At 42.4% G+C, this 27,533-nt stretch overlaps 2 protein-coding genes across 2 annotated transcripts; one reads left to right on the forward strand and one right to left on the reverse strand.

Annotated features, from left to right (window-relative positions):
- Positions 1-677: 677 nt before the first annotated feature.
- On the reverse strand, positions 678-7,593 carry GON7 (GON7 subunit of KEOPS complex). Its single transcript, XM_061159329.1, has 2 exons — positions 7,327-7,593; positions 678-1,023 (listed from the first exon to the last, which is right to left on the reverse strand). Exons 1-2 carry the CDS (start codon positions 7,532-7,534, stop codon positions 929-931), a joined length of 303 nt encoding a protein of 100 aa, XP_061015312.1. The 5' UTR covers positions 7,535-7,593; the 3' UTR covers positions 678-928.
- A 136-nt stretch (positions 7,594-7,729) lies between these two features.
- Positions 7,730-25,352, forward strand: UBR7 (ubiquitin protein ligase E3 component n-recognin 7). Its single transcript, XM_061159330.1, has 11 exons — positions 7,730-7,938; positions 9,846-9,979; positions 10,599-10,659; positions 11,547-11,642; positions 12,703-12,756; positions 13,153-13,258; positions 15,201-15,409; positions 15,584-15,733; positions 16,235-16,397; positions 17,979-18,040; positions 23,085-25,352. Exons 1-11 carry the CDS (start codon positions 7,789-7,791, stop codon positions 23,175-23,177), a joined length of 1,278 nt encoding a protein of 425 aa, XP_061015313.1. The 5' UTR covers positions 7,730-7,788; the 3' UTR covers positions 23,178-25,352.
- The last annotated feature ends 2,181 nt before the right edge of the window (positions 25,353-27,533 follow it).

Genomic DNA, 27,533 nt, shown 5'->3' on the forward strand with positions numbered 1-27,533 from the left:
GAAATATCTAAGTTATAGTCAACACAGGTTGCTTACCTAAAGACTTATATCCGCGTTAACATAAACAGTGTATCACAGCATAAAAGCACACCCCAATTTGACTCTCTTAAGGTACAAGGTAAACATCCATCTATTGAGTGGTGTCATCTCCAGAAGTCTGTATATTGAGTTCAGGTGTAGATTCAAGGTTTTCTTGGGTCTCTCTCAAGGGCTCTCCTTCCCTTCAGTATTTCTCACTATTCCCATTTCCCTTCTACTTACATGGAATTGCCATTCTTAAATTTAAATTAATTAATAAATTTATTTGGCCACACCAGGTCTTAGTGGTGGCACGTGCAGAATCTTCAATCTTCATTTCGGCATGCTGGGTGTTTAGTTGTGGCATGCAAACTCTAGTTGCAGCATGCAGGATCCAGTTCCCCGACCAGGGAAGGAACCCAGGCCCCCTGCATTGGGAATGCAAAGTCTTAGCCACTTGACCACCAAGGAAGCACCTGCCATTTTTAAATTTAACACCATTTTCATCACTTGCTCATGTCAGTTCCTTGAAATGTCCATAAACCTCAACATATATTTTTATAACAGAAGCAGAAGGTAAAACATGTAGACACCACACAATTTAATCCAATGGGTATTTAAAAAGTATAAAGTAAGAATTCAGTTGCCAACTTACTGGATATTATACATTATTAAATGTCTATTTTATTTCCATAATCTGAAACAGACTTCTCACCCAAGAAAAGTGATTCATTTCTAAGCATTTATGTCTTTCTTTGATGAAAACAGAAGAAAAGTTTCCTCTTTGACAGAACTGTCCCAGGGGGAAAAAAAAACAAATGCTTTCCAAATTAGAGCACAAGTCTTCCTTAAAAGTCAGTGTGTGGTAAATAAGATATGGTAGCAGTCTTTTAAATTTCATAAAAGCTAGTTAAGGTGGTGTTTTTTGCCGTTTTGCAGATGGTCCATCTGAATTAGTTCTGTTATCAGTGTTATTTTCATCTTCTGAATCATCTTCATCATCACCTTTTAAAACAAATATTTGTTGTATGACAATATGTTCAGTGGTTGAGAGAAATATAGATAGAATGGTTGATAATGAGACCATTTCACTTCAGGGATTAATAAAACAATGCATATATCAAATCAGCAATATGTACAGTTAAAAAGACTGCAGGAATTATGTTGTTTAAAACCTTTCTCTTCTATCACTTTTTTTTTTGAGATGTAATTCATACACCATAAAATTCACTTTCAAAGTGTACAGATTATTGATTTAGATAGTCACTAGGTTATAAAACCATCACCACTAATTCTAGAATACATTTCATCTTCCAAGAAAGAAATCTCATACCAATTAGCAGTCACTTCCCATTCCTGGGTCGGGAAGATCCGCTGGAGAAGGGTTAGGCTACCCACTCCAGTTTTCCTGGGATTCCCTTGTGGGTGAGTTGGTAAAGAATCCACCTGCATTGTGGGAGACCTGGGTTCAATCCCTGGGTTGGGATGATCCCCTGGAGAAGGGAAAGGGTACCCACTCCAGTATTCTGGCCTGGAGAATTGCATGGACTGTATAGTCCATTTTGTTACAAAGAGTCGGACACGACTGAGCGACTTTCACTTCCCATTCCCCTTAGCCCTTGGTGACCACTAATCTACTTTCCTCATTTAACTTATATGCAGAGTGTATCATGAAAAATGCTGGGCTGAAGCACAAGCTGGAATCAAGACTGCCGGGAGAAACATCAATAACCTCAGATATGCAGATGATACCACCCTTATAGCAGAAAAAGAGGAACTAAAGAGCCTCTTGATGAAGGTGAAATAGGAGTGAAAAAGCTGGCTTAAAACTCAACATTCAACAAATGAAGATCACGGCATCCGGTCCCATCACTTCATGACAAACAGATGAGGAAACAATGGAAACTGAGACTTTATTTTCTTGGGCTCCAAAATCACTGCAGATGGTGACCGCAGCCATGAAAATAAAAGATGCTTGTTCCTTGGAAGAAAAGCTATGACAAACCTAGACAGCGTATTAAAAAGCAGAGACATCACTTTGACAACAAAGGTCTATACAGTCAAAGTGATGGTTTTTCCAGTAGTCATGTATGGATATAAGAGTTATAAAGAAGGCTGAGTGCCAAAGAACTGATGCTTTTCAACTGTGGTGTTGGAGAAGACTCTTGAGAATCCCTTGGACTGCAAGGAGATCAAACCAATCAATCCTAAAGGAAATCGACCCTGAATATTCATTGGAAGGACTGATGCTAGGCTCCAATACTCTGGCCACCTAATGTGAAGAGCCGACTCATTGGAAAAGACTCTGATGCTGGGAAAGACAGAAGGCAGGAGGAGAAGGGGACGACAAAGGATGAGATGGTTGGATGGCATCACCAACTCAATGGACATGAGTTTGAGAAAACTCCAAGAGTTGGTGATGGACAGAGAGTCCTGGCGTCCTTCAGTCCAAGGAGTCGCAAAGAGGTGGACACGACTGAGCGACTGAACAACAAAAATCTATTTTCTTATCCCTTTGTCTGTTCTGGACATTTCATATAAATGAATCAAAATATGTGGCCTTTTGAGTCTGCCTTCTTTCACTTATGCTTTCAAAGTACATTCACACTGCATAGCATTTATCAGTACTTCATTCCTTTTTGTTGCTGAGGAATATTCCACTGTATGGATACACGTCTTGTATATCCACTCATAAGATGATGGATATTTGTGTTATTTCTACTTTTTAGCTATTATCAATAATGTGGCTATGAACACGTGTGCATTTGTTTTTATGGGAACATGTTTACAGCTGTCTTGGGAGAACTTGGAGTGGAACTAAGAATCTCTAGGACTAGAACTGTTGGGGTCGAATGATAATTTTACATTTAACTTTTCTGAGGAACTATCAAAGTGTTTTCCAAAGAATGTACCCCATTTTAGGTTTCCACCAACGTATGAGGGCTCCAATTTCTTCACATCCTAGTCAAAACACGTGTTACTGTTCTTTAGCCTTTCTGGTGGGTATGACACACTATGTCATTGTGGCTTTGATTCTCCTTTCTCTAAAAGCCAGTGATGTTCAGCATCTTTTCACGTGCTCACTGGCCATTTGTATATCTTATCTGGAGCACTGTCTCTTCAAGTTTTCTGCACACCTGGCAATTGGATTGTCTTTTTTGGTCATTATGATGATTTTTTTTTCAACTGAAGTATAACTGACCCACAACACTGTTAGTACAACACCATGACTCAATATTTCTGTACATACAAAATGATCACCATTTGTCATTTTAGTATTGCATTCTATCACTTTTGTAATTTTTACATTTAAAAAATTTTATACTTGTTAATTGAGATATTATTCATATAAGACAAAATCCATCATTTTAATCTCTATCCCTTTTTTTTTCTGGGCTGCACCACAGGGCCTGATGGATCTTGGTTCCCCAACCGGGGATCACCTCTGTGCTCCCTGCAGTGGACGCGCAGAGTCTTAACCAGCGGACCGCCAGGGAATCCCTCTATCGGGTTCAACAAAGGACATTCAAACTGTAACTCTCTCGGGGCTTCGTTAAACGTACAAAAGCATGTCCTCTTATATGAAGATATTACTGACCCACTATTAGCAGAACAGGTAGAAGTTATTTTTCCAGCAAGCCATTTTTTAAATGGCTCCATGTGTACCTGTCCTTATTCCAATGACAGTATTTTCAATGGTTTAGAGAGGATCTTTTGGAGCCAAGAACCAGGACTTCACGCTAATGGAAACAATCTACTGGCTGAAATTCATGTAATATTCTGAATTGGTTCCATCACATTATCTGGCACTATCAAGATGTAAACAAGATGGAAAGAAAAGAAAGTACAGTACAGTTTAAGCTTCTCTACAGAGGAGTTACACCTTCATGACCACAGCCGTGTCATGGCGAAGGGGCTTGCATTATTCAATGAAGCTATGAGCCATGATGCGCAGTGCCACCCAAGATGGATGAGTCATAGTGAAGAATTCTGATAAAACATGGTCTACTGGAGTAGGAAATGCCAATCCACTCCAGTATTCTTGCCTAGAGAACCCCATGGACAGCATGAAAAGGCAAAAAGATGATGCTAGAAAATGAGCCCCCCAGGTTGGAAGGTGTCCAACATGTTACTGGGCAAGAGCAGAGGGCAATTACTAATAGCCCCAGAAAGAATGAAGCAGCTGGGCTAAAGCAGGAATGATGCGATGCTGTAAAGAACAATACTGCATAGAAACCACCAGGAATGTTTGGAAGGTAAATTGGACACAGTCAAGTAGGAAATGACAAGAGTAAACTTCGACATCTTAGGAATCAGTGAACTAAAATGGACAGGAATGGGCGAACTTAATTCAGATGACCATTATATCTACTACTGTGGTCAACAATCCTTTGGAAAGAAATGAAGTAGCCCTCATAGACAACAAAAGAGTCTGAAGTGCAGTACTTGGGTGCAATCTCAAAAATGACAGAATGATCTCGGTTTGTTTCCAAGGCAAACCAGTCATCATCACAGTAATCCAAGCTGATGTCTCAACCACTGATGCTGAAGAAGCTGAAGCTGACTGGCTGTATGAAGACCTACAACTTCTAGAATACCAAAAATGATGTCCTTCTCATCATAGGGGATTGGAATGCAAAAGCAGGAAGTCAAGAGACACCTGGAGAAACAGGCAAGTTTGGCCTGTTTCAAAATGAAGTACAAAATGAAGCAGGGCAAAGGTTAAGAGTATTGTCAAGAGAACATGCTGGTCACAGCAAACACCTTTTTCCAATAACCCAAAAGACAACTCTACACATGGACATCACTAGATGGTCAATACTGAAATCACATTAATTATGTTCTTTGCAACTTAAGATGGAGAAGCTCCACACAGTTATGATCTGGAGCTGACTGTGGCTCATATCATGAACTCCTTATTGTAAAATTCATGCTTAAATGGAAGAAAGTAGGGAAAACCACTAGGCCATTCAAGTATGACCTAAATAAAATCCTTTATGATTATGGTGGAGGTAACAAATAGATTCAAGGGATTAGATTTGCAGACATGTGTGCCTGAAGAACTATGGATGGAGGTTTGTAACACTGTGCAACAGGCAGTGACCAGAACCATCCCAAAGTAAAAGAAATGCAAGAAGGTAATGTGGTTGTCCAAGGAGACTTTACAAAGAGCTGAGGAAAGAAGAAAAGTGAAAAGCAAGGGAGAAAGGGAAAGATATACCCTTCTGAATGCAGAGTTCCAAAGAATAGTAAGGATAGATAAGAAGGCCTTCTTAATGAACAATGCAAAGAAACAGAGAAAACAGAATGGGAAAGACAGATCTCTTCAAGAAGATTGGAGATACCAAGAGAACATTTCTTGCAAAGACAGGCACGATAAAAGGACTAAAATGCTAAGAACCTAACAGAAGCAGAAGAGATTAAGAGGTGGCAAGACTACACAGAAAAACTATACAAGAAAAGTCTTAATGACATGGATAAGCACAATGGTGTGGTCACTCACCTAAAGCTGGATATCCTGGAGTCTGAAGTCAAGTGGACCTTAGGACTATGAACAAAGCTAATGGAGGTGTTGGAACTCCAGCTGAGCTATTTAGAATCTTAAAAGATGATGCTGTTAAAGTGCTACACTCAATATGTCAGCGAATTTGGAAAACTCAGTAGTGGCCAGAGGATGGGAAAAGGTCAGTTTTTATTCTAATCCCAAAACCACATGCGGGTCAAGAATCAACAGTTAGAACTAGATGTTAAACGACAAACTTGTTCAAAATTGGGAATGGAGTATGTCAAAGCTATATATTGTCACTCTGCTTATTCCGAGCTGGATGAAGCACAAGCTGGAATCAAGAGTGCCAGGAGAAATATCAGTAACATCAGACATGCAGATAATACCACCTTAATGGCAGAAAGCCTCTTGATGAAGCTGAAAGAAGAAAGTGAAGAAGCTGGCCTTCATGACAAACAGAAGAGGAAAAAGTGGAAGCAGTGACAGATTTTATTTTCTTGGGCTCCAAAATCACTATAGACAGTGACTGTAGTCATGAAATTAAGACACTTGATCCTTGGAAGAAAAGCTATGACAAACCTAGACAGTGTATTAAAAAGCAGAGACATCACTCTGACGACAAAGGGCTGTCTAGTCAAAGCTATGGTTTTTCCAGTAGTCACATACAGATGTGAGAGTTGGTCCATAAAGAAGGCTGAGTGCCGAAGAATTGATGCTTTTGAACTGTGGTGCTGGAGAAGACTCTTGAGGGTCCCTTGGAAAGCATGGAGATGAAACCTGTTAATCCTAAAGGAAATCAACCCTGAATATTCACTGGGATGGACTGATGCTGAAGCTGAAGCTCCAATAATTTGGCCACCTGATGCAAAGAGCTGACTCACTGGAAAAGACTGATGCTGGGAAAGATTGAGGGCAGAAGGAGAAGGGGGAGACAAGGGATGAGATGGCTGGATGGCATTGCAGCTTAAATGTCCATGAATTTGAGCAAACTCTGGGAGACAGAGAAGCCTGGTGTGCTACAGTCCATGGAGTTGCAGAGAGTTGGACACAACTGAGCGACTGAACCTCAACAACGACAAAAGGGGAAGTAAGCCCTGATTCCAATATTTAGTTCTTAGGTTCTTCAGCTCAGGGTATTCAAGACAAGACTTACTTAAGGATACGGTTAAATTTTCCATTTCTGCTTTCAAACTGCACCTACCACACTGGGAAATGAAAGGAGTCCCTGACAGTGAAGCCTTGTTCATCTGAAATCTATTCCAATCTTCAGAATCTGTTCCTATTCTGTAATAGATGGCGGTCTTCCAAACATATTTGTAAGTTCACGCTTGGGAAAATTCCTTTCCATCTTTCTAAGGCCAGCTTAGAAGTCATGCTCTCTCTGAAGCCTTCTTGGGTTCTCCAGGTTTGCAATAGTTACAGAGAAGCCTAGGGTCATTCCTTCTACTCTTTAATAAGAATGTCTGTCTGTCTAACCTCCCACAGAGTTCCACAAGAACAGGAAATGAGTCGCGTTCACTTCATTCTTTCTCCAGAGTTCAGCCCAGTGACTGGCACAGGGCCGTAGGCGTTCAGTACGTTTTTTGTGTGACATAAACGAGAAGGGAATCGTGAAAGCAGTCCTACTAAATGAGTCCCGGTACAGCCCAAATTTAGCGAAAATAGCTAAAAATTTTCATTTGGAATTCTTCTTCCCCCGAGGCTCACCTTCTCCAAGTTTGTTACTCTACACGTGTCATTTCCCCGACTCCAGGCGCCCCTGCCCGCCCTCCTGTCGCTCCCAGAACCGTCCCAGAGCTCACCGTCCAAGGCCTCGTCGGGAGCCGCCGCCACCCGGTCCTGTGCTTCCTGCTGTACCTGAGAGCCGAAGAGCTCAGTCACCAGCTCCCTCATCTGAGCCACACCGGACAACAAGCTCTGGAAAGGGTCGGTGACGCCCGGCGCCTCACAGGGCACCCGTAGCCGCTGTCGCTGCCCTTCCAGTCCGATATACTCGCCCAACAGCTCCATAGCGACCGCTACGCTTCAGGAGCGCGCCACAGAGAGGCGCCACCGGAAACGGAAACCAGCACGCCGCGGGCGCAGGCGCGGAGAAGGGAGAGGAGCGACTTCCGTTTGTCGGAAGTCGCCCCTCCCCCTTCCTTCGCTCCCCGTCTTTGGGATTGGTGCCTGGCGCCGCGGCCCCGCCTCCTCCGGCCCCGCCTCTCGCGGCCGCTTTTCCCGCCTCCGCCGAGGCCGATCGGCGGTCCGGGTAACAGTTGAGGATGGCTGGAGCCGAGGAGCCAGCTGGGCGACAGTCGGAGTTGGAGCCCGTGGTATCGTTGGTCGATGTACTTGAGGAGGACGAGGAGCTGGAGAATGAGGCTTGCGCCGTCCTGGGCGGCAGTGACTCGGAGAAGTGCTCCTACTCGCAGGTGGGCGCGCGGCCCGGGCCTCGCCTCCCCCAGGCTCTCCTGAACCTCCCTTTCCCCACCTGTCTTTCCCTCTTACTTCCCGCCGGCCGCGGCCGGCACCCCATGGTGGTCCGGCGCAGCTGTTGGTCTTAGGCTTCCCCATCCCAGGCCCAGGTGCCCTTTTACCCTTAGTCTCCTGAGCCCCCTTCCTAACCTATGGCCAGCAGGACGCCCCTCCTTTCTGGATTTTCCTCTGTCCGGCCCCCGACGTTTCTCCGGTTTTGGCCCCGGAGCAGCTGCTTTTTCCTTCCTTCCTCGTCTCTTCTCGGTGCCCCGGCCGCTTTTCACCAAACCAACTCCGTGACCTCTCACATCCTAAGCATCTTTGTCCCTACTTTTCCCATCCTCAGAGTCTTTGCTGGGTATTAAATGGGAGAGTCAAAGCAGAGTTCAAGGAGAGAGCTCTGGATTTGAAAATCTCTCCGCGTAGGCTGGACTCCTGGACAGCTGGTTCCTCTGCAATTTAGTTTAAGTGCTAGCTGGTTTTTTGGCGAGAGGAAGCAATACCACGTCTGTCTGCAGTCGGCCCCCCAGGGGGATAGACCGGAACCCGAACAGCTGGTGGCACTGGCAAAGGAAAGGAGGGGAGGAGAGATGGCATTCGGAAGATGGTGGGAACAGGGACTGGAGGGGGTGTGACGTAGTGTTTGGTGACTCATCCTATGTTTCTAGGTTCAAAAATGGAGAATGGTGGGTAGAAGAAAACTAATGAGATGATACTTGATAGGAAGAAGAAGGTTACCTTCCAGGCCGGTGGAGTGGAACATTGCAGGATGTGGAGAGAGACGTGGGGTCTTTATGTGGTGTGGCCTGAGATCACAATACCAGTTGTCATCAATGACCAGTTTACACTGCAAAGTGGTTAGATTTTTTTTTTAATACACCTGATATCAGAGGTATTTAATGTTGGCTGATATTTTAAAACCTTTGGTCACCACTGAAACAAGTTTTTCTCTGCTTGCCTTTTAAAAAATAAGCCTGTATGTAAGTTATTTTTCAAAGGTAGTTAGATTTTTAAAACTGACTTCCTTAAAAAAATTTTTTGTATTGTTGTAAAATATGTGGAAAAGTGCAGAAACCATGTATAAGTCTTAGGAAAGCAAAACCGAAAACACATGCAGGTACATACCACCCAAATCAAGAAATAGAACATTACCAGCATCACAGAAGCTTTCCTGGGACTCCTTCTTCCCAGAGGATGGCAGCCATTATCAGGATTTGCTTTTCTTTCAACTTTTTATTTTGAAATGTTTAAAGTCTACAGTTAAATTGAAAAAATAAAATTATGAACACCTGTGTACCTTCACATATATTCACTTTTTTGCATTTTACCACATTTGTTTTATCTTTTACTTCTTCACTGTAATATACTTTGTTTTTTTTCCTGAACCAGTTGAAAATAAATTTCAGACCATGACACTTCAACTCTAAATATGTCAGCATACATCTAAAAATCAAAGGGATTCATTTAATGCATTGGTTTTCTCTTTGGTGGAATCACAAGCATTTTCCAAAATTAAAGTATGATTATTCCTTACATAAGCATACACACATTCTCCTGTATTTTCATGTGTTAAAATAGTTAAGCAGACCGGCTTATTCAAAGCTGACTGAAAATGTTAACTTCTATCACTTTGAGAAAAAGTTACATGAAACGTGTATGAAGCCTGCAACAGTGTTTTGGTATTCTATTGTATATGCTTTTTTATTAGTCTCAGTGGTTTTTACAGGAAGATCTTGACCACAGATAATCTGATTTCAGTTATTTCTCAGATCATAGTATGGGCGTTAGGTCACTCTGCCAAAGTTTCATCAATTTTCTGACTTTTTCCATTGGGGGGGCTGTCTTTTGGGGGGCTGTCTTTTAGGGTTCAGTAAAGAGACAAGCACTGTATGCCTGTAGTACCTGCACTCCAGAGGGAGAAGAACCAGCAGGAATTTGCCTGGCTTGCAGTTATGAATGTCATGGAAGTCATAAACTATTTGAGCTATACACAAAAAGGTAAAGTGGTCAGAGGATAAATGGTCAAAGGTAAAATGATGCCAGATGCTTTTCAAATGTTTAGATTCTTTTCCAGTTGCACTTTTTTTCTTAATCATGTTTTTGCATTCAAAGTAGTTGTGCCCTGGTAAAATTTAATGCAACTGTTTTATATAATATAATCAGAAAGAACAGTTTTTCCAGGGGACCTTTTAAAATATAATTATGGGGCAAACTCAAACTACTCCTGCTGTTCTGCCACTGTTTTATGTGTGTGTGTGAGATACAGATATTTGTCTTTATGCATGTTAATTTCTTGGAGAAGGAAATGGCAATCCACTCCAGTATTCTTACCTGGAGAATTCCATGGACAGGGGAGCCTGGTGGGCTACAGTCCGTGGGATCGCAAAGAGTCAGACATGACCAGGCACATAGCACACACATGTTAATTTATAGAATTATTAAGTCTTTTATTATAATGTGCTTGGGAAAATTGAGGATTGGATACATGAACAACAACCAAGTCCAGTTTTTAGATCCTAGAAGCCAGTTGAAAGGGAAGAGGCTATGATATGAATGTAAAGAGTAGTCTTTAGATTTAGAAGAAAAATTAAAATTGGCTCTTCCTCCTTTCTTTCAGAAATTTTCGTTGTGATTGTGGAAACAGCAAGTTTAAAAATTTGGAATGCAAATTATTTCCTGTAAGTAAGCACAGTAAACGATAAATGCATGAAAAGTAGCTAAGATTGGTATCTGTCCTATGGGATAAAAACCAAGAATTTTCAAAAAGGAAGTTCTGTGCTGCTTCTTTGCAAATGAGCAAATCAGTGTTAGATTGTACCCCATTTTTTATTTGTGAAAACTAAGTAACCTGTTCAGAGCCTACCTTAGATTGTAATTAATATGAAAGGTTTTGGGGGTAGTGTTCTAAAGTCATTCAGGTTTAGTTGTGTTGATTGTGCTCATGCTCTGAGGCTTTTTAAAGAAAAGGGTATGACTTTTAAAACTGAATAAATAAAACTGGGCAATAATGAGCATGGGTTATTTGCATTCAGAAGTTTTTCACTGCTTTTTGGATAATAAAGACTATCTTCTACAATAACTTTCAGTGAAATAACAAAAATGAAACAGAAAATAAGGGACTTTACAGTATTCAATCATGATTGCTAAAGTTGTCATGCTCTTTCCCTCCTTCAAAGATTATTTTTAGACAACTTCTTTGCCTACTTTTTACCTCCTAGTAATTTGGGGCTTTGACTATCACAGCTGGGCATTAAGAAATATTTTGAAATTCTAGACCAGTGTCAGCTTCCATAGGTTGATAGTTAATATTTATGATTCATTCTCCCCCAATTGGTACAAAGAAGGTATAGAAAATAAATTTTATCTTTTCCTTGTATTTCCTTGTATCCTGCAGAAAGTATTACTTTGTAGGATGAATTTTTTCCCTTGTACTTCGAAGATTAGCTTCCAGGGGAGGGAAGGGGGTACAGATATTTAGTGCACAAATTTATTGAATGCATAAATTCCATGATGCATGAAATTATAAAGTTAGGCCATATTTTGTATTGAAATTAATATCTTTCAGGACAAAGCAAAGATAAATTCTGGCAATAAGTACAATGACAACTTTTTTGGATTGTACTGCGTTTGCAAGAGACCTTACCCTGATCCTGAAGATGAGGTAAGAGATTTGGAAGTCAGCACCAGGACTGTGTCATCTCTAGCCTTCACTCCCCAGCCTCTTGTCATATTTGGCCTTTTAGCTGTTGAGCAGGGATTTGGGGATTGTGAAAGTATTCTAGATTTATCCCTTCTTATGATCTGACCTGAAGCTACAAGGAGTATAGAGCCCAACTATTTTTCTCTTTCTTACATCATGAGAAATATTGGACAGGACTTTGTTAAGGCCAGAACTTTTTTCCTTCCTCCCTCTCTTTGCCTGCCTGTTTGCTCCTTTTCTCTGAATACTTTCCAGAAAATGACCTTCAACTTCTCACATTCCTACAAGGAAAGAAAATAGGGTGCACTAATTGGATTCTCTTAAAAACTTCAGTTAGAAGTGTATGCAAAATTTTAAAAGAATTTTTATTCTTCCTCATTCCTGTACCTTCTTACCTCCCAGACATAACCACTGTTAACACTTTTGGTGTATATGTTTTTAGACCTTTTCCTGTGCACATATAAGTGAGTGAATGTGTGCTTTAATTTCTAGTTTCCTTTTCTTTTGACAAAGGCGAAATTCTGTAATTCACTGTGCAACTTGCTACAATTCACATTACCTCCCTGGGCCTGGGTTTATGTGTGAAATGAAAATATATTACTTATTCATAAAGTTTTGTGGTAATCAGATAGAATGTAACTGATATAAAAGTTTTGATAATTACTCACAAAGTGCTTATCTCAATATAACCCTTTTGTAACCCCAGTTCATGAAGAAAGAACTTCTTTACCCCTTGAACTGCTGTTTCTCCCTGTCTCCTTGACTTTTTGCATGTGGATAGTGGCCTTACAGAATTGGTAGAGAATTATTTAATATCTGATTCTAACGTGTGCCAGATTTACTTTGGTATTCCAGAGTTCATTGTCAGTCAGTTCACTCGCTCAGTCTTGTCCAAGTCTTTGCAACCCCATGGACTGCAGCACACCGGGCTTCCCTGGAGAAAGGAATGGCAGTGTTCTTGCCTTGAGAACTCCATGAATTTACTGTAATCATTAACAAACAAATTGTTTTTCTATGTTAGATTCCAGATGAGATGATCCAGTGTATAGTCTGTGAAGACTGGTTCCATGGAAGGGTAAGGAGAGCTTTGACCTTTTAAACCCATTGTCTTTACAAAAAGAAAAGATCTTGTCTTTTTTTTATTTTTTTGTATTTTTTATAAATTTTTAAAATATTTATTTATTTGGCTGAGTCTGATCTTAGTTGTGGCATATGGAATCTAGTTTCCTAACCAGGGACTGAACCGAGGCCCTTGGTATTGAAAACACAGAGTCTTAGCCACTGGGTCACCAAGGAAGTCCCAAAAAGATCTTGTCTTTTGGAATTCAATTATATTTCACATTATCACTACTCTTCTAAAAAATACTATAGAGATATGATCAATGTACTGTTGCAATATTTTATAAAACAACGAACTTTTCGGACAACTTGGTGATGACAAGGAAAATAACTTGGTTTTCCGTGTTCCCAGCATCTTGGCGCCATTCCCCCTGAGAGCGGGGATTTCCAGGAGATGGTGTGCCAGGCGTGCATGAAGCGCTGTCCTTTCCTGTGGGCGTACGCTGCTCAGCTGGCAGGTAAGAGTCTGTGGAGTTGGCATGCCTCCAGCCTGGGCCGTATGTTCAGTACAAATCAGCACAATTTGTTCGGTGTCTTAAGTTTTAGCTATTATGTTCTTCACTGTGTACTTTTACTTTATTTTATGTGGTTTGTTTTTTAACTTTTTATTTTGTACTGGGGAATGGCTAACAAACAATGCTATGATAGTTTCAGTGAACCGCAAAGGGACTCAGCCATAAGTACACATGCGTCCACTCTCCCCCAAACTTTCCTCCCATCCAGGCTGCCACATAACATTGAGCAGAGTTCCATGTTGCTAACGTGGAACTATTTTTAAGGGACTCTGAGGTATAGAAAAAAGTATAAGATCTGTTCCTTCTCTACAAGGTGCTTATAGATAGATTGGGAGACTGCCAAGAATCAATTTGTACTTAAATGGCATGGTGCAGAATATGGATGAGACCAGATTGGAGAAAATGGAGAAAGCAGTTTTTAAGGGGATTTTGAAAGATAACAGAGCCGGAACAAGTTGTTCTTAAATATAAGCCGTGCTGTTGGTCGAGGAAGGGGTGGCGACAGTTTGTCATCTAATGCTTTTACTGTACTCCAAGAGATTGACCACAAACCACTAATTAGCAATGAATGTTCTTAAGGTATGAAATACTTTATTTTACTCTTAATGCTGTATGTGTTTGTTTTTTAAATGGTAGTAATTCATAGTAGCTGTTGTTCCGGCCTCATAACTTCTTGCCCTTCTCACTTTTAGGGAACACTTCACCATTCAAACCTCAGGCAGCGTCCTACGTTTTTGTTTTGTCTCAAAGTTCTTGTACTTGGTGTGTCCTCTTTCTGTTCATATGCTTTTTTTGTGTGTGTGTTTTAAAAATTTATTTATTTTTAATTGAAGGATAATTGCTTTATAATTACTGTGTTGGTTTCTACCATACGTCAGCACAAATCAGCCTGTTCATATCCTTTTCAATTACGTCTCACTTTCTGCTGGACCTGAATCTTTTTCTCATTCACTGGATTTTCTTGACCCTTCCCCTCTGCTCCTTCTTCATTTCCTTCCCTGTCAGCAGATGGCCTCATTTCCTGATAAACTGAAAAGCCATCCTGCAATGTGAGTTCCCTTGTCATTTCTCTGCTCTCTGTCATTTCTGTCTCTGCAAGTATCCTTTCTAATTTCCTCCTCACATAAAGAAAAACTATTGTTTTTGCAAAACTACCCTTCTCCTGTGTTTGCAGCTAAATCTCTTCCTATGGCTTCTTGCTTCTTGTGGTGTCCCTGGGTCTTTAACATCTATAGTATTTTCTGTTCTCATTTACATATAAAATGTTTAAGTAGTGATTGATATATTTTTTTAGCTCTTTTTTCCAGATGGTTTTTTTTTTCTGTTCTTGGTTCACATTTTATTTTTTACTGGGGTGTAGTTACTTGACAATGTTGTGTTTAATTTCTGCTGCACAGTGAAGCAAATCAGCTATGAGTGCCCCTACAGTGTCTATTGCACATGCATGCGTACTCAGTTGCTCAGTCATGGCCAACTCTTTGTGACCCCACAGACTGTAGCCTGCCAGGCTTTGTTCACGGGATTTTCCAGGCGACGATATTGAAGTGGGTTGCCATTTCCTCCTCCAGGGGATCTTCCTGACCCAGGGATTGAACCTGCATCTAGACGTGCACTGGCAGACAGGTTCTTCACCACTGAGCTGCATGCATCCCTTCCCTCTTGAAACCACCCTTCCCATCAGTGATTGGTGTTTTTAAATTTTCTGTTATTTGACACTTTAGAATAGGCAGGCATAACCTAAAAAAGTGTCATTTCCTTTCTCATTATTCCCGAGATTCAGGTTAACTCTCTCCTTTTCCAGATTCTGAAGTATTTTTTAATTAAACTAAGTGATTTCATTGTCTCACTATGTGTGGATGTGTGTGTGTTTTCATTGAACCTACAGTAACCAAAGTAACTACTGAAGATGATGGGTTGGTGCTGAATGTTGATGGAGTAGGTGATCAAGAAGTTATCACAACTGAAAATGGGACTCATCAAGACAATGCCCTTGGAGAGGATGTTCCAGAACACGGAAAGGCTATCATGAAGGAAGTTAAAGCAGAGCAGACAAACGAACCATGTACCAGCTCTAGTTCTGAATCTGATCTCCAGGTAACAAAATGAAATCTGAGCTGTAAAAGAAATAAAACTTAAGCAAAATTAATTCTGTAAGCTATGTAGCTTTAGATTTCAGTTGTACCTTTTGCCTAAAAAAATCCTTTTACAAAAATCTAAACTTTGAAAACGATGATAGTTTAAAATACACACTTCAAAACTTAATTTCAGAAAGCATGTCAGAATCAACATTTCAACACAGAGTCACAGTCTGGCTGCAAACTTCAGGAGCTTAAAGCTAAGCAGTTTATAAAGAAAGACAGTGCCACCTATTGGCCCCTGAACTGGCGTAGCAAGCTGTGTACCTGCAAAGACTGTATGGTAAGTACCTGATCATGTTCAACATTAAGTGTTGTGTGGACAGATGCCTAAAATAAGAACACCTGGGAAGTTTATTTATGAAATTGGTATTAGAGTAAAGGGAATGTAAGTTTGTTTTTTTTTTTTTATGAACTAGTGTTTGCAGTCTGAATGTTTATGGAAGCAATTAAGAATGATGCAATACTTATTTACTTATTTTCATTTCAGTGGAAAATAGCTTTTCTATATCATAGAATTACTTGGAAACACAAATTTCTTGAAAGTTACAGTAAGTTGGTTTTTAAGTAAAAATCTCTTAGATCATGCAGCATCTACTGGAAGTTGGGAGATTTCTAAGAGAAATTTGGACAGAAAGAATAAATCCTTGAAGCAACTCTGCCAAAAGGCTGGGATTTTTCTGGATATTAGGAAAATTAAATAAATTTTTGGTGATTCTCATGAGGTTGACTTTCTGAGAATGATATACAGTTCTAATGGGGAAACTGGTTTTATTTTTTAAAGAAAATGTATGGCGATCTAGATGTCCTGTTCCTGACAGATGAATATGACACAGTTCTGGCTTATGAAAACAAAGGCAAGGTTGACCAGGCGACTGACAGGAGAGACCCTCTAATGGACACCCTTAACAGCATGAACAGAGTCCAGCAAGTGGAGCTTATTTGTGGTAAATGCTGTTTGTGAAAATTCATAAAGTTCATGAAGTTTCCTTCACTATTAAAAAAAATTATATAGGAGGACAACTAAAAATGGTTTAAATTTGGAATTGTATAGTAAGCCTCACTTATACTTGCTTGATTGTAACAGTGCTGAGTATTTAACTACTATTTCCGTTGAGTCAGGGTTAAATGCTAGAATAACTGCATGCTTGAGAAACCATAACATGCTATTTTGATTAAGGGTAGATGTACAAGTACAGAATAAGAGGAAATCAATTTCTTTTTCCATCCATTGAAACACTTTTCACTGAACATTACATGCCATCTTTTTGACAGTTCTTGAGATGCTTCAGTGGTTCACAGGAAACCACTAGAGGGGAAAATATTCCCAAACCCTTAATTGCAGGCTTTTACATTTTTTCTCCCAGCATGCCCAACTTATTTTAGTGATTTCTGTCCTACAGTTTCTACTCTGATGCCACCACTTTTGTAACCCTTTTTTGACAGTGGTTATTTCTGTCTTGCATATGTAACTATTTGATTAATTTCCTTTTGCCTTTATTAGACTAAAACCTTTTTGGGGATAGAGGCTATAACTTGAGGGATATAACCCTCAAGTTCCCATGTATATAATACAAATTGTTAAGTGAGTGAGTTTTAAAACTTAATGTTTGACAAGTCCAAGATACTTTAGCACTAGAATTACAGACAGATGGGAAACCTTTTAAAAAAATCCTCAGCTACAGGGACGGATTTTATTTTCTTGGGCTCCAAAATCACTGCAGACAGTGTCTGCAGCCACAGAGTTAAAAGACACTTGCTCCTTGGCAGAAAAGCTATGACAAACCTAGACAGCATATTTCAAAGTAGAGACTCTACTTTGCTGACAAAGGTCCATATAGGCAAAGCTATGGTTTTTCCAGTAGTCATGTATGGATGTGAGAGTTGGACCATAATGCAGGCTGAGTGCCAACGAATTGACGCTTTCGAATCATGGTGCTGGAGAAGACTCTTGAGAGTCCCTTGGACTGCAAGGATATCAAACTAGTCAATCCTAGAGAAAAATTCAACCCTGAACATTCATTGGGAGGACTGATACTGAAGCTGAAGCTCCAGTACTTTGGCCAGCTGATGCCAAGAGCCAACTCATTGGAAAAGACCGTGATGCTGGGAAAGATTGAGGGCAAGAGCAGAGGGGGGCAACAGAGGATGAGATGGTTGGATGGCATCACTGACTCAATGGACATGAGTTTGAGCAAGCTCCAGGAGATAGTGAAGGACAGGGAAGCCTGCCATGCTGTAGTTCATGGGGTTGCAAAGGGTTGGATAAGACACAGCGACTAAACAACAGTCTTTTTGGGAGTGGGAATATCTGTTCCTTGAGGGTTTATTTAATGAAAAAGGGTTCCCAGATGTCAAAGTGAGGGAATTTGGGAGAAATTGAGGATAAATTTCTATGCAGATTTCACTTGAAGAAAAATATAGATTAAACTATTAACATACTCAAATAATGGTCAGGAAATCTTTTGTTCCTAAATGCAAATGGATTGTCTAAAATTTATGTCCTTTTCTTTGTTGTTTTGATTTAGAATACAATGACTTGAAGACTGAACTTAAAGACTATCTCAAGAGATTTGCTGATGAAGGCACAGTAAGTAGCGTTAACGAAATTTTAATCATAGCCCTGTATGTTTTGAATGAAGTTTCTTTTTTTTTGAAGTGCAGTTGCTTTACAGTTTTATGTTACTTTCAAGTGTACAGCATAATAATTCAATATTTTTATATGTTATACTCCTTTTAAAATCATTATAAAATACTAGCTATATTCCCTGTGCTTACAATATACCCTCGTAGCTTGTTTTATGCGTTGGATGTTATGCCTCTTAACCTCTTCCCCTGATGTGCCCGTCTGCCATCCCTCTCCCCATTGGTAATCACTAGTTTGATCTCTGTCTGTGATTGTGTTTCTCTTTTGTGATATTGATTTCTTTGTTGTATTTTTTAGATTCCACACATAAGTGATAATACATAGTATTTGTCTTTCTCTATCTGACTTATTTCATTAAACATAATAACACCCTCTAGATCCATCTGTGTTGTTGCAAATGGGAGAATTTCATTCTTCTTCAAAGCTAACATTCCATGGTGTGTGTGTGTGTGTATACATACACACAACACCTTCTTTAACCATTCATCTCTTGATGGACACTTAGTTGCTCCCATATCTTGGTTCTTATAAACAGTGCTGCTCTGAGCGTTGGGGTGCACGCATCTTTTGAATTAGCGTTTTTGTTCTCCCTGGATGTACACCTGTATGCTGTGCGGTGCTGAGTCGCTTCAGTTGTGTCCAACTCTTTGAGACCCCATGGACTGTAGCCGGCCAGGCTCCTCTGTCCCTGGGGAGTCTCCAGGTAAGAATACTGGAGTGGGTTGCATGCCCTCCTCCAGGGCATCTTCCCAACTCAGGTATCAAACCCAGGTCTTCCGCATTGCAGGCAGATTCTTTACTGTCTAAGCCACCAGGGAAACCTGGATATATACCTAGAAGTAATTAACTGGATCATATGGTGGTTCTGTTTCTTTTTTTTGAGGGCCCTCCATACTATTTTCAATAGTTCATTTTCTCTGATGAAAAAGATGACTGAGAGTATAGTACAGGTAGAGGGAAGGGAAATGAATAGTAGTGAACCGCCACCAGACCAGCCACATTAGGAGTCCTGCCCAAGCCTCCAGGTGAGCGGCGGAACCATCACCCAGGGTCTTGAGAGAGCAGTTGTAGCTTAGGAGGGGCCATTGGATTGGCCATACTGGTTCTCCCAGCCCTGATCTTCCAGCAGGATTTCTTGGAGGAGGAAGCAAAAATGACCAGTCAGGGAAAAAATTTAAGCCAGACCTCTTTTCTGTGATTTGGGATTCTATAGTTTAGAATAAAAGAATTTGATAATTGGGGGCTAAAACATTTGTCTTGCTGGTTAGGAGAGTCTAACAACTTTTAAGAGCGACACTAACACTATAATGCGTAATCTTTTTTTTTTTTTATTCATTTATTTATTGATTTGGCTCTGTCAGTCTGAGTTGTGATATACAGGGTCTTTAGTTGAAGCAGGGCAACTTTTGTTTAGTTTCAGCACGTGGGCTTAGATGCCCATGTGGGCATGTGGATCTAGTTCCTTGCCCAGGGATCAAACCCACATCCCCTGCATTGGAAGGCAAATTCTTAACCACTGGACCACCAGGGGAGTCCCTACAATGTCTAATCTTTTAAAATAGTTCTCCAGATGAATTTTCAAATACTTTCTAGTTCTTTACTACTCATATGTGTTTACGATGGAATTTTTTTCTACAATACTTTTCTATCTTCCAAAGGGAGATAGATATAAAATAAAACTTAACTTTTCTCTTCATGGCCTATAGTTGTCCTCCTGGACAGTAAATGTTCTGCTCTGCTACCGCCAGACAGACTAACGAAGTCAGACCTGGATCTGACAGACACTTAGGACATGCCCTGAGACTTGCTTTCTTGGGAGAAGTCTCTGCAGGTTGAGCGTTTTCTTATAAATGTGGGAAGGTCTTGTAGCTGCCTGGATAGCTGGCACTGCTGCCTTGCGGCAGAATGAATTGTGAAGTCTGAGGGTAAAGAGTCTTCTGAAATGGTTTGCTCATTTTTAGAGAATGTTCCTCATTGTCACTGTGGATGTCCTTTTGTTTCCCAGCAGCTCTTAACTGTCAGTTATTCTCATTTCTGTTGCAGAGGCTGTCCTCTGCTTAATGAGGCCTCAGCCTTCTCTCACGGGAACTCCAAGTGTCCACGAGTGTAACTGTTTTAAGGTCCACACTGTTAGTGGCTGTTCCAGGTCTTTCAGCTGTGTCAGTCAGCAGTGTCAGAGTATACACTTGTGCCTCTGCTTCTGTGTAGTTTGTGGTTGCTGTGCTCATTATTGATTTTGTTTCACACACAGTTAAAATTACACACAAGAAAAAAGTAGGTGTGGTGTCCTTTGCTTTTCACATTTGAAACAATTTTATCCAAAGTATTCACATGTGTCTTCAACATATGGGGCTCTGTTATCACTGGAGCCATTCTTAATGAGTCTGAGGTAATTTTTAAATCAGATGTGATGATTTGAAAGACAGAAAAAATATTTTTTATTGTTTGTTTTCAACATTACTAACTAGATCTTTACAAACACCTTAAGTTGTCATAAAGCTTGTCTGCTTTGGTTGTGTTTGTCCATAATATGGTCTATTTTTTGTTTGTTTCCTTTTTTTTCTTTTTCTTTTTCATAATAAGGTCTAGATGTTGTCAAATAATGGCCTGCCCTTTATTTAATGTTTGTGTCTGACTTAAAAAAAACACTTAGAAATGCACATTTTCTGAGACAAACCAATAAAATGATTTATTATTGGACCCAAGTATTACTAGGGCTTCTCCAGTGGCTCAGCAGTAAAGAACTGGCCTGCCAATACAGGAGATGTAGGTTCGATCCCTGGGTCAGGAAGATCCTCTGGAGAAGGAAATGGCAACCCACTCCAGTATTCTTGTCTGGAGAATCCCATGGACAGAGGAGCCTGGTGGGCCACAGTCCATGGGGTCGCAGAAGAGTTTGGACAGAACTTAGTGACTTAATAAACATTTACTCTTTAATATTTCTACTCTTTATGTTGGCTGTGACTGAGGATGTCTGGAAACTAAAAATGGCACACATTGTATGGTTTGTGGGCTCTTAAGTCTCCTCCTACTACATCTTTGCCAGAGAAATGGTTTCCTTGCATCACCTTTCAGTATTTAATGTTTGTGATCCAAGCCAGGGACAGAGGCTTCACATGCGAACTCCCTAGTAGCCTACCTAGCAGCATTTGTAAATGGACATTCCCAAGCCCAGTTGCTCAGAGCTCTGAGCTGCGGTGACCTCAGTGTGTGTTAGCCGTCTGCATCTTGAGTCTGTGAGGGGTTCTCATTCCCACTGGTTGACCTCCAGCTTATTCTCAGTGCCTGTGAGGCTAGTGTCAGCTACCAGTCTGGTAGAATACTGACGAAATGTGAAGTTCTTTGAAGGATTAGTCAGTATCTTACCCCAGTGAGTTCTTCAAGTTGGCTTTGCCACTTGGGGGTGTTCGCACTCACTCTTGGGGAGGGGAGAGGGAGGTTTTCACTTTACACACAAGTATTTGTTTTCTCTCTTCCTTCTCTTTCTCCTTCTTCCTCCCTGCATTCCAGTGCTTTCTTTTTCTCTTTCCTTCTCCATACCCCACCTTTATTTCCTCATATTAATAGGAATGTGCTACAAAATTAAAAATCATGTTGGTAACAGCATGCTGCCTTTGTAATTAAACATCTCATCAGGACTTCCCTGGCAGTCCAGTGGTTAAGACTCCTGTCTGAAAGCAGGAGACTTGATTCTATCTCCTGGTCAATCCCTGGTCAGTCAGGGAACTGGGATCCTGATAAATAAATAAATAATAGAAAATAAAACCCACATTAACAAACCTGTTAATTGTAGCACAAACTCCCTCTTCGAGTAAGCAGGAACTCCTTCCGGGTCATCCCGGTTTACTTTTTTAATCCATATTCCCCCTTATTTTCTTATTTTTAATGTTCTATTTCGCTGATATCATGAACACTTTTGATATATGAACAGTGTGATGCTCTAATCCTTTTTCCAGTAAAATACAAGATAAATTTCTCATTGTATAACATGGATATTCCATTGACTGAGAGTACTGCTTCCATAGTTTTGCCAATTATTTGTCTGTTTATATAGCGAATATCTTTAATTTTGGACTCCTGAAAGAGGGAAGAGTTTGGGGTTTCTTCTTTTTTTTCCAGTGTAAAGGAGAGAGCTGCCGCTGCTGCTAAGTCACTTCAGTTGTGTCCAACTCTGTGTGACCCCATAGACGGCAGCCAACCAGGCTCCCCCGTCCGTGGGATTCTCCTGGCAAGAACACTGGAGTGGGTTGCCATTTCCTTCTCCAAAAAGGAGAGAGCACAAGTGTCAAAAAAGCCACCTTTGTTTTCTGGGGTGCTTGTGTGGAACTGAGGGACATTCCCAGGACAGCCATGTCTTGAGGGAGCACGGTGGCCTCAGGAGACCTCGGGGCCCTCAGCGTTCATGCTGGTTCTGTCACTTCTCTTTTCAGGTGACAGTATTCACAGAGAACCTACTCTGTGCCAGGCAGGGCTTTTACAGGCATTATGTCTCATCTGTTCTTCAAATGGCCCTATTAAATGGGTACTACTTTCATCACTCCCTTTAAAAAAAAAATATATGTATTTGGCTGCATTGGATCTCAGTTGCATTATGCAGGATCTTTCTTTGCCGTGCACGGGCTCTCTAGCTGTGGCGCTTGGGCCTAGTTGCTGGACAGCATGTGGAGTCAGTTCTTCGGCCAGGGATTGAACCCACATCCCCTGCACTGCAAGACAGATCCCTAGCCTAGCGGACCACATGGAAGTCCCCCTTTCCTCTCGTTTCAATGAGGATCCCAAGGGTGGCGGTGGAACCCCCACGGCACCTGTGTGCCATGCGGCTCTGACCCCGCAGTCTCTGGGCCTGCGTGAGCTCGTCTGTGCAGCGGAGACAGGATAACTCGGCACCAAAATAATCCTCATCACCGATGTTGTTGGACCTGACTGTGACTATTACAGCTCTTCTGTAATGTGGCTGCCTTTCCTAATCTTTGCTTTCCATCCATAGGTGGTTAAGAGAGAGGACATCCAGCAGTTCTTTGAAGAATTTCAGTCAAAAAAGAGAAGAAGAGTGGACGGGATGCAGTATTATTGCAGCTAGAGAGGAGTGCGGCGCCTTCTATCCAGGCCGAGGAAGACCCACTTCCTGTTCCAGGAATAAAAGAGGCCGCCTCCTCCTCCAGCCTTGAGCTTCCTTCACTCTCCTAACGACAGTAGCCACAATGTTTATGCTGATTTCACAACCAGCATTCTTCTTTCTGACTCAGCTAAATGCAACTCATTCCATAGACTTGAGCCCCCCGACTCCCAGTCTAGCCAGGGTTATTTGTTCAGAAGTTTCAAGAAGTTTGATTTGTTTTTGAAAAAGTAAACTCGCCTTTTTTTACCCCCGCCCCCAATGATTTGTTCTTTTAACTCCCAAGTGTGTCTGCTCTGCCACAGCCTCTGTCTTCTAGGACCTGCTTTGAGGAGTGTCGCAGAAGCCCTGCTCTCAGCTCCACAGGTCCCCTCACCCCTCTGATCGTGGTGCCTTGGGTCAAAGCTTCCTCAAGCCTGGTCTGCTTCTGTCCCGTGTCTCTGTTTTCTGAGGTTTGGTCATGGCCCAGAAGGAATCTCAGAGCTCGCTTCGTCTAGGCTGAACCTCTGGAGTTAGCCAGGACTGCAGCTTTTTGGTCTAGACGTGTGTCACACGCAAGGAGGTTGGCTGATGGCAGGATTGAGGAAGCCTACCTTTGTTACAAATTTTACTAATAAATTTAAAGTGAAAATGTCATTCACAAATCTACTGACACTAGAATATTAGAACTTCAGTACTGTAGTGCTCACAGGGCTTCCTGGAGAAAATCTGCCATTATATCAAGACTAGTCCCTCTCTGCTGCCTAGAAAATAGACCGGGTACTACCCTGTGAAATCTTGGTGGTTTACAAAGTCCTCCGAGTTTCTTTATATTATCAGGGATATTCATAAGCATATATTAAGACTAGACCTATTTTAATATTGTTCTGTTAAGAAAATGTTATTAGAAGCCCAGTAAATTATTTCCCCCTTAAATCTGTGCTGAAGAAAAAACATACTGGCTTAGCTTACTTGTAAGGAGCAGGGGCAGCGAGTGCCCTGTTTTGGGAGAGGCAGACTGTGGAAGAGATCCCAAACAAGGCCCCAGGCCGCGCAGATGGTGAGCTTTAAGTAAAGCATAGTCCCTAATGTCAGTCCGCAGCTGAGTCCCTAATGACTGTGAGATCTTCTTTCGAAGAACCTCATGGGATGTTGTATAAAAGCCCATATTTGAGGGGATGTCCTTACAGTTGGTTTGAAGTGTCTTTAAAGCCCCTCATTCTGTGTGGAAAACACCTTTCAATAAACAAGAACCCTCAGTTGCTCTCTCCCTCTGGAGGAGCATGGTCTTTCCTGATGGTAGACGACACACTTTGAGGTGTGTGACTATAAGCATTTGAGGCTTTGGGGCCACAAGTGTATATTAATATTTTTTGTGTGTCCAGCAGTCACATGTACCCACTGATCCCCGAGTACAGTGAACTCGGCCTACAGAAGGCAAAGGCCTTCAAGAAATAGTACAGTTCATATTTTTCTGCCTCAGACCTCCTAATTGCAGATCCCCAGGAAGAGTGATGTGTGGAACGGGAAGATCTCGTGGCCACAGGAGAGGCGTGTGTGCTCTGAGCTGGCCTTGTGGAAGGCTGAAGTGGCCAGGGCCAGGGCTCCAGGCATCTCCGAGAGGGCCGCCACCCCCAGCTTGGGAGCTCTCTATTCTGAGCCTGAGGATTTTTGAACCCTTCTCTGCAAGGTGATACTGGTTGTGTACCATTACGGCCTGAAAGGCTCTATCTTCTCAGGCATGTGAGTTAACCACCAGAAAGTTCCTTCCTTCCTTATGACAGGTCAGGACCAAGTCTCGGCATCACTGCGCAGCACCCACAAACCCCCAGTGCTGAAGGGCTTGTTTTAGGAAAGGTACTGTTCCTCTCACGTTAACCAGAAGACCTCTCTCTTTTTTTTTTTCTTAAAACCTGTTGTTCACAACTAGTTTTCTTATTGACTGTATTGGACCGTCTCTTCTTGTAGAGACTGATTTTGGCCAACATGTGGCAGTTGATATTAATGCATGTTTTATGCAAAACAAGAATATGATATTAGTTACTTTTAAGGAGTTCTGGCATTGTATGTGCATTTTTATAGAATTGTTACAGGACTTATAATTACATACTTAACTCTAATCAGGTTTCTGTAAAAATTTAAATAAATCAATTCAAAATAGTGGCTCTTCAGATGGTTTCTCGTCACATTTAAATGTATATGGCCTCCGTTTGCAGAAACAGGAACCATGTGAGTCCACTGTGGCAGCTCCATCCGCCCTGGGGCCTGCTCCAGCAGAGGGGCTGGCTCCTGTCTCCCCAGCACGATGTGACCTGATCCCAGGACACACACACACACCCCAGACCTCAGGTCTTGCCAGCAGAGCTTCTTCGCACATGGGTGCACATGCATATATACACACCCGGCTTTACAACACCTCTGAGGAACACACATACACTCACCCCACTTTACAACACCTCCGAGGAGAGAGGGTCCATAATTTCCTAGGTGAACAGAGAACAAAGAGGGGTGAGGGTTGTGATGAATCGCAGTGCGCTCAGGTCTTGCTCTATACAGGGGAGACAGCCAGGAGCCCACAGGCCAAGGAAGTGATGCGGTCCACCTCCATGGTAGCCGTTATTTCAAAAGAAGCTAGCGGACAAACCAAGAAGCTAGTGAAGAGGCCCATCTGTGGCCTTCCCCCAGCTCTTGCTTCCTGGGAAATGATTCACAGTTGCAGTCATCCCCTGTGATAAGTTAAGTGCAGGTGAATAAAGTGCTCTCCATAGCCCTGGAGCTGCTCTCACCGGTGAACACTCAGGATTAAAGAACCATCCATGCCAAGAAAACAGCGCACCTCCCAGCTCCCTGAAAGGACCCTGGTGCAGCAGAAGAAAATTGAAAGAGCAATCCAAGTGATAACCGGACCTTGGCAGGGACCTAGTTCAGCTCCCACAGAAGGTGAGTGTGTGCTGAGAACGTGGGAAGCACAGGAAACATGGAAATCAACCCAGCAGAGCCCCCAGGAGCCAGTGAGTCTGCCTCCCTGTCCGTCCACCTTGAAGCAGCTATCAGACGCAAGCTTTGGCCTAAGGGGGCATCCGGGCTACAGCCAGAAGGGTGCCTCACTGGTGCCCTGGGCCACTGGGCACTAAGCGAGCATTCCATACTTAGGGTCCCAGGACCCCTCGGACGAAGGGACCCGAGAGGCCCCCCAGCCTCACCTCTCGGGACAGGGTCCCGTCTCGCAGGTGATCCTCAAAGGGTCCCGTGCTGGTCTCAGCCCCCTGGCCTCCGTGCCTCCATGCTCCTGGGGCAGCGCCAGGTGACGAGGGCACTAGGCCTTTCTTCTCTCTTGGCTGCTGGCATAACTCCTGCGAGCACCAGGGGGCCAGACTCAGGAGGAAGCCAACACCCTGGAAGGCAGAGAGGAGACAAAATCATCCAGGCCTTTGTTGTGGTTCAGGCACTCAGCCACTGGAGTAGTCTGGTCTGAAGCTTGTGGTCTGCAACTCCTGGACTGCGCTGCAGCAGAGAACACTTCTGCGGTGCTCTAGCATCTTCTGAGCACTGCCCGTGACAGAGCACTCCCTACCACACATGGCGCTTGTCCCTCACTCTCTCAGGGCTGGTGCCTTTTCCTGTGGAAAAAGGCTGGACACGTGGACTTTTCCAGCGGCCTCCCATCCAGCGTTTTGTTCTGGTCTCTCCCAGGGATCCCTAGGTTGTTCTTGGTGTTCTCCGGTCCCCTGCTCAGCTTTGTCTCAACTCCCCCCACCTGGAGACGCCCACCTGGGAGTCTCTTCAGCCGTCTTTCCTCCTGTGTGGGGCCCATGCCTCATGCTACTCGGGTTTTCTCTCACATCCCCACCTCCTGGCTTCCCTCTCTTGCCTCTCTGCCTCAGGCTTCTGGATGCAGCTGAGCTATAATGAGCCAAAATGAAATGTTCTACAACTGTATTGGGTCTCCCCTGGTGGTTCAGCTGGTAAAGAGTCCACCTGCAATGCAAGAGACCTGGGTTTGATCCCTGGGTTGGGAAGTTGCCCTGGAGAAGGAAATGGCAGCCCACTCCAGTATTCTGGCCTGGAGAATTCCATGGACAGAGGAGTCTGGTGGGCTACAGTCCATGGGGCACCAAAGAGTTGGACAGGACTGAGAGACTAATACACAACTGTATTAGGTTTTCCAGAGAAACAGAACCAACAGGAGATATACACACCTACCTCTCTGTCTACCTAGGTCTATAAAATAAGGAATTGATTCATATGATTGTGATCTGCTGTTTGTAAGCTGGAGACCCAGGAAAAGTCAGTGGGGTGGTTCCAGTCCAAGCCTGGAGGTCTGAGAACCTGGGAGCTGAT

This window comes from Dama dama, chromosome 13 (assembly GCF_033118175.1).
Source record: "Dama dama isolate Ldn47 chromosome 13, ASM3311817v1, whole genome shotgun sequence".
NCBI classification, from domain to species: domain Eukaryota; kingdom Metazoa; phylum Chordata; class Mammalia; order Artiodactyla; family Cervidae; genus Dama; species Dama dama.

Bases quoted from the DNA above. Each gene is read 5' to 3' on its own strand.
- GON7 (XM_061159329.1), bottom strand. From the start codon at position 7,534: ATGGAGCTGTTGGGCGAGTATATCGGACTGGAAGGGCAGCGACAGCGG. The intron at 1,024-7,326 runs GTGAGCTCTGGG...TTGTTTTAAAAG, and splicing joins TCCCGACGAGGCCTTGGACG to GTGATGATGAAGATGATTCA.
- UBR7 (XM_061159330.1), top strand. From the start codon at position 7,789: ATGGCTGGAGCCGAGGAGCCAGCTGGGCGACAGTCGGAGTTGGAGCCC. The intron at 11,643-12,702 runs GTAAGAGATTTG...TTTCTATGTTAG, and splicing joins ACCCTGATCCTGAAGATGAG to ATTCCAGATGAGATGATCCA. The intron at 16,398-17,978 runs GTAAATGCTGTT...GTTTTGATTTAG, and splicing joins GCAAGTGGAGCTTATTTGTG to AATACAATGACTTGAAGACT.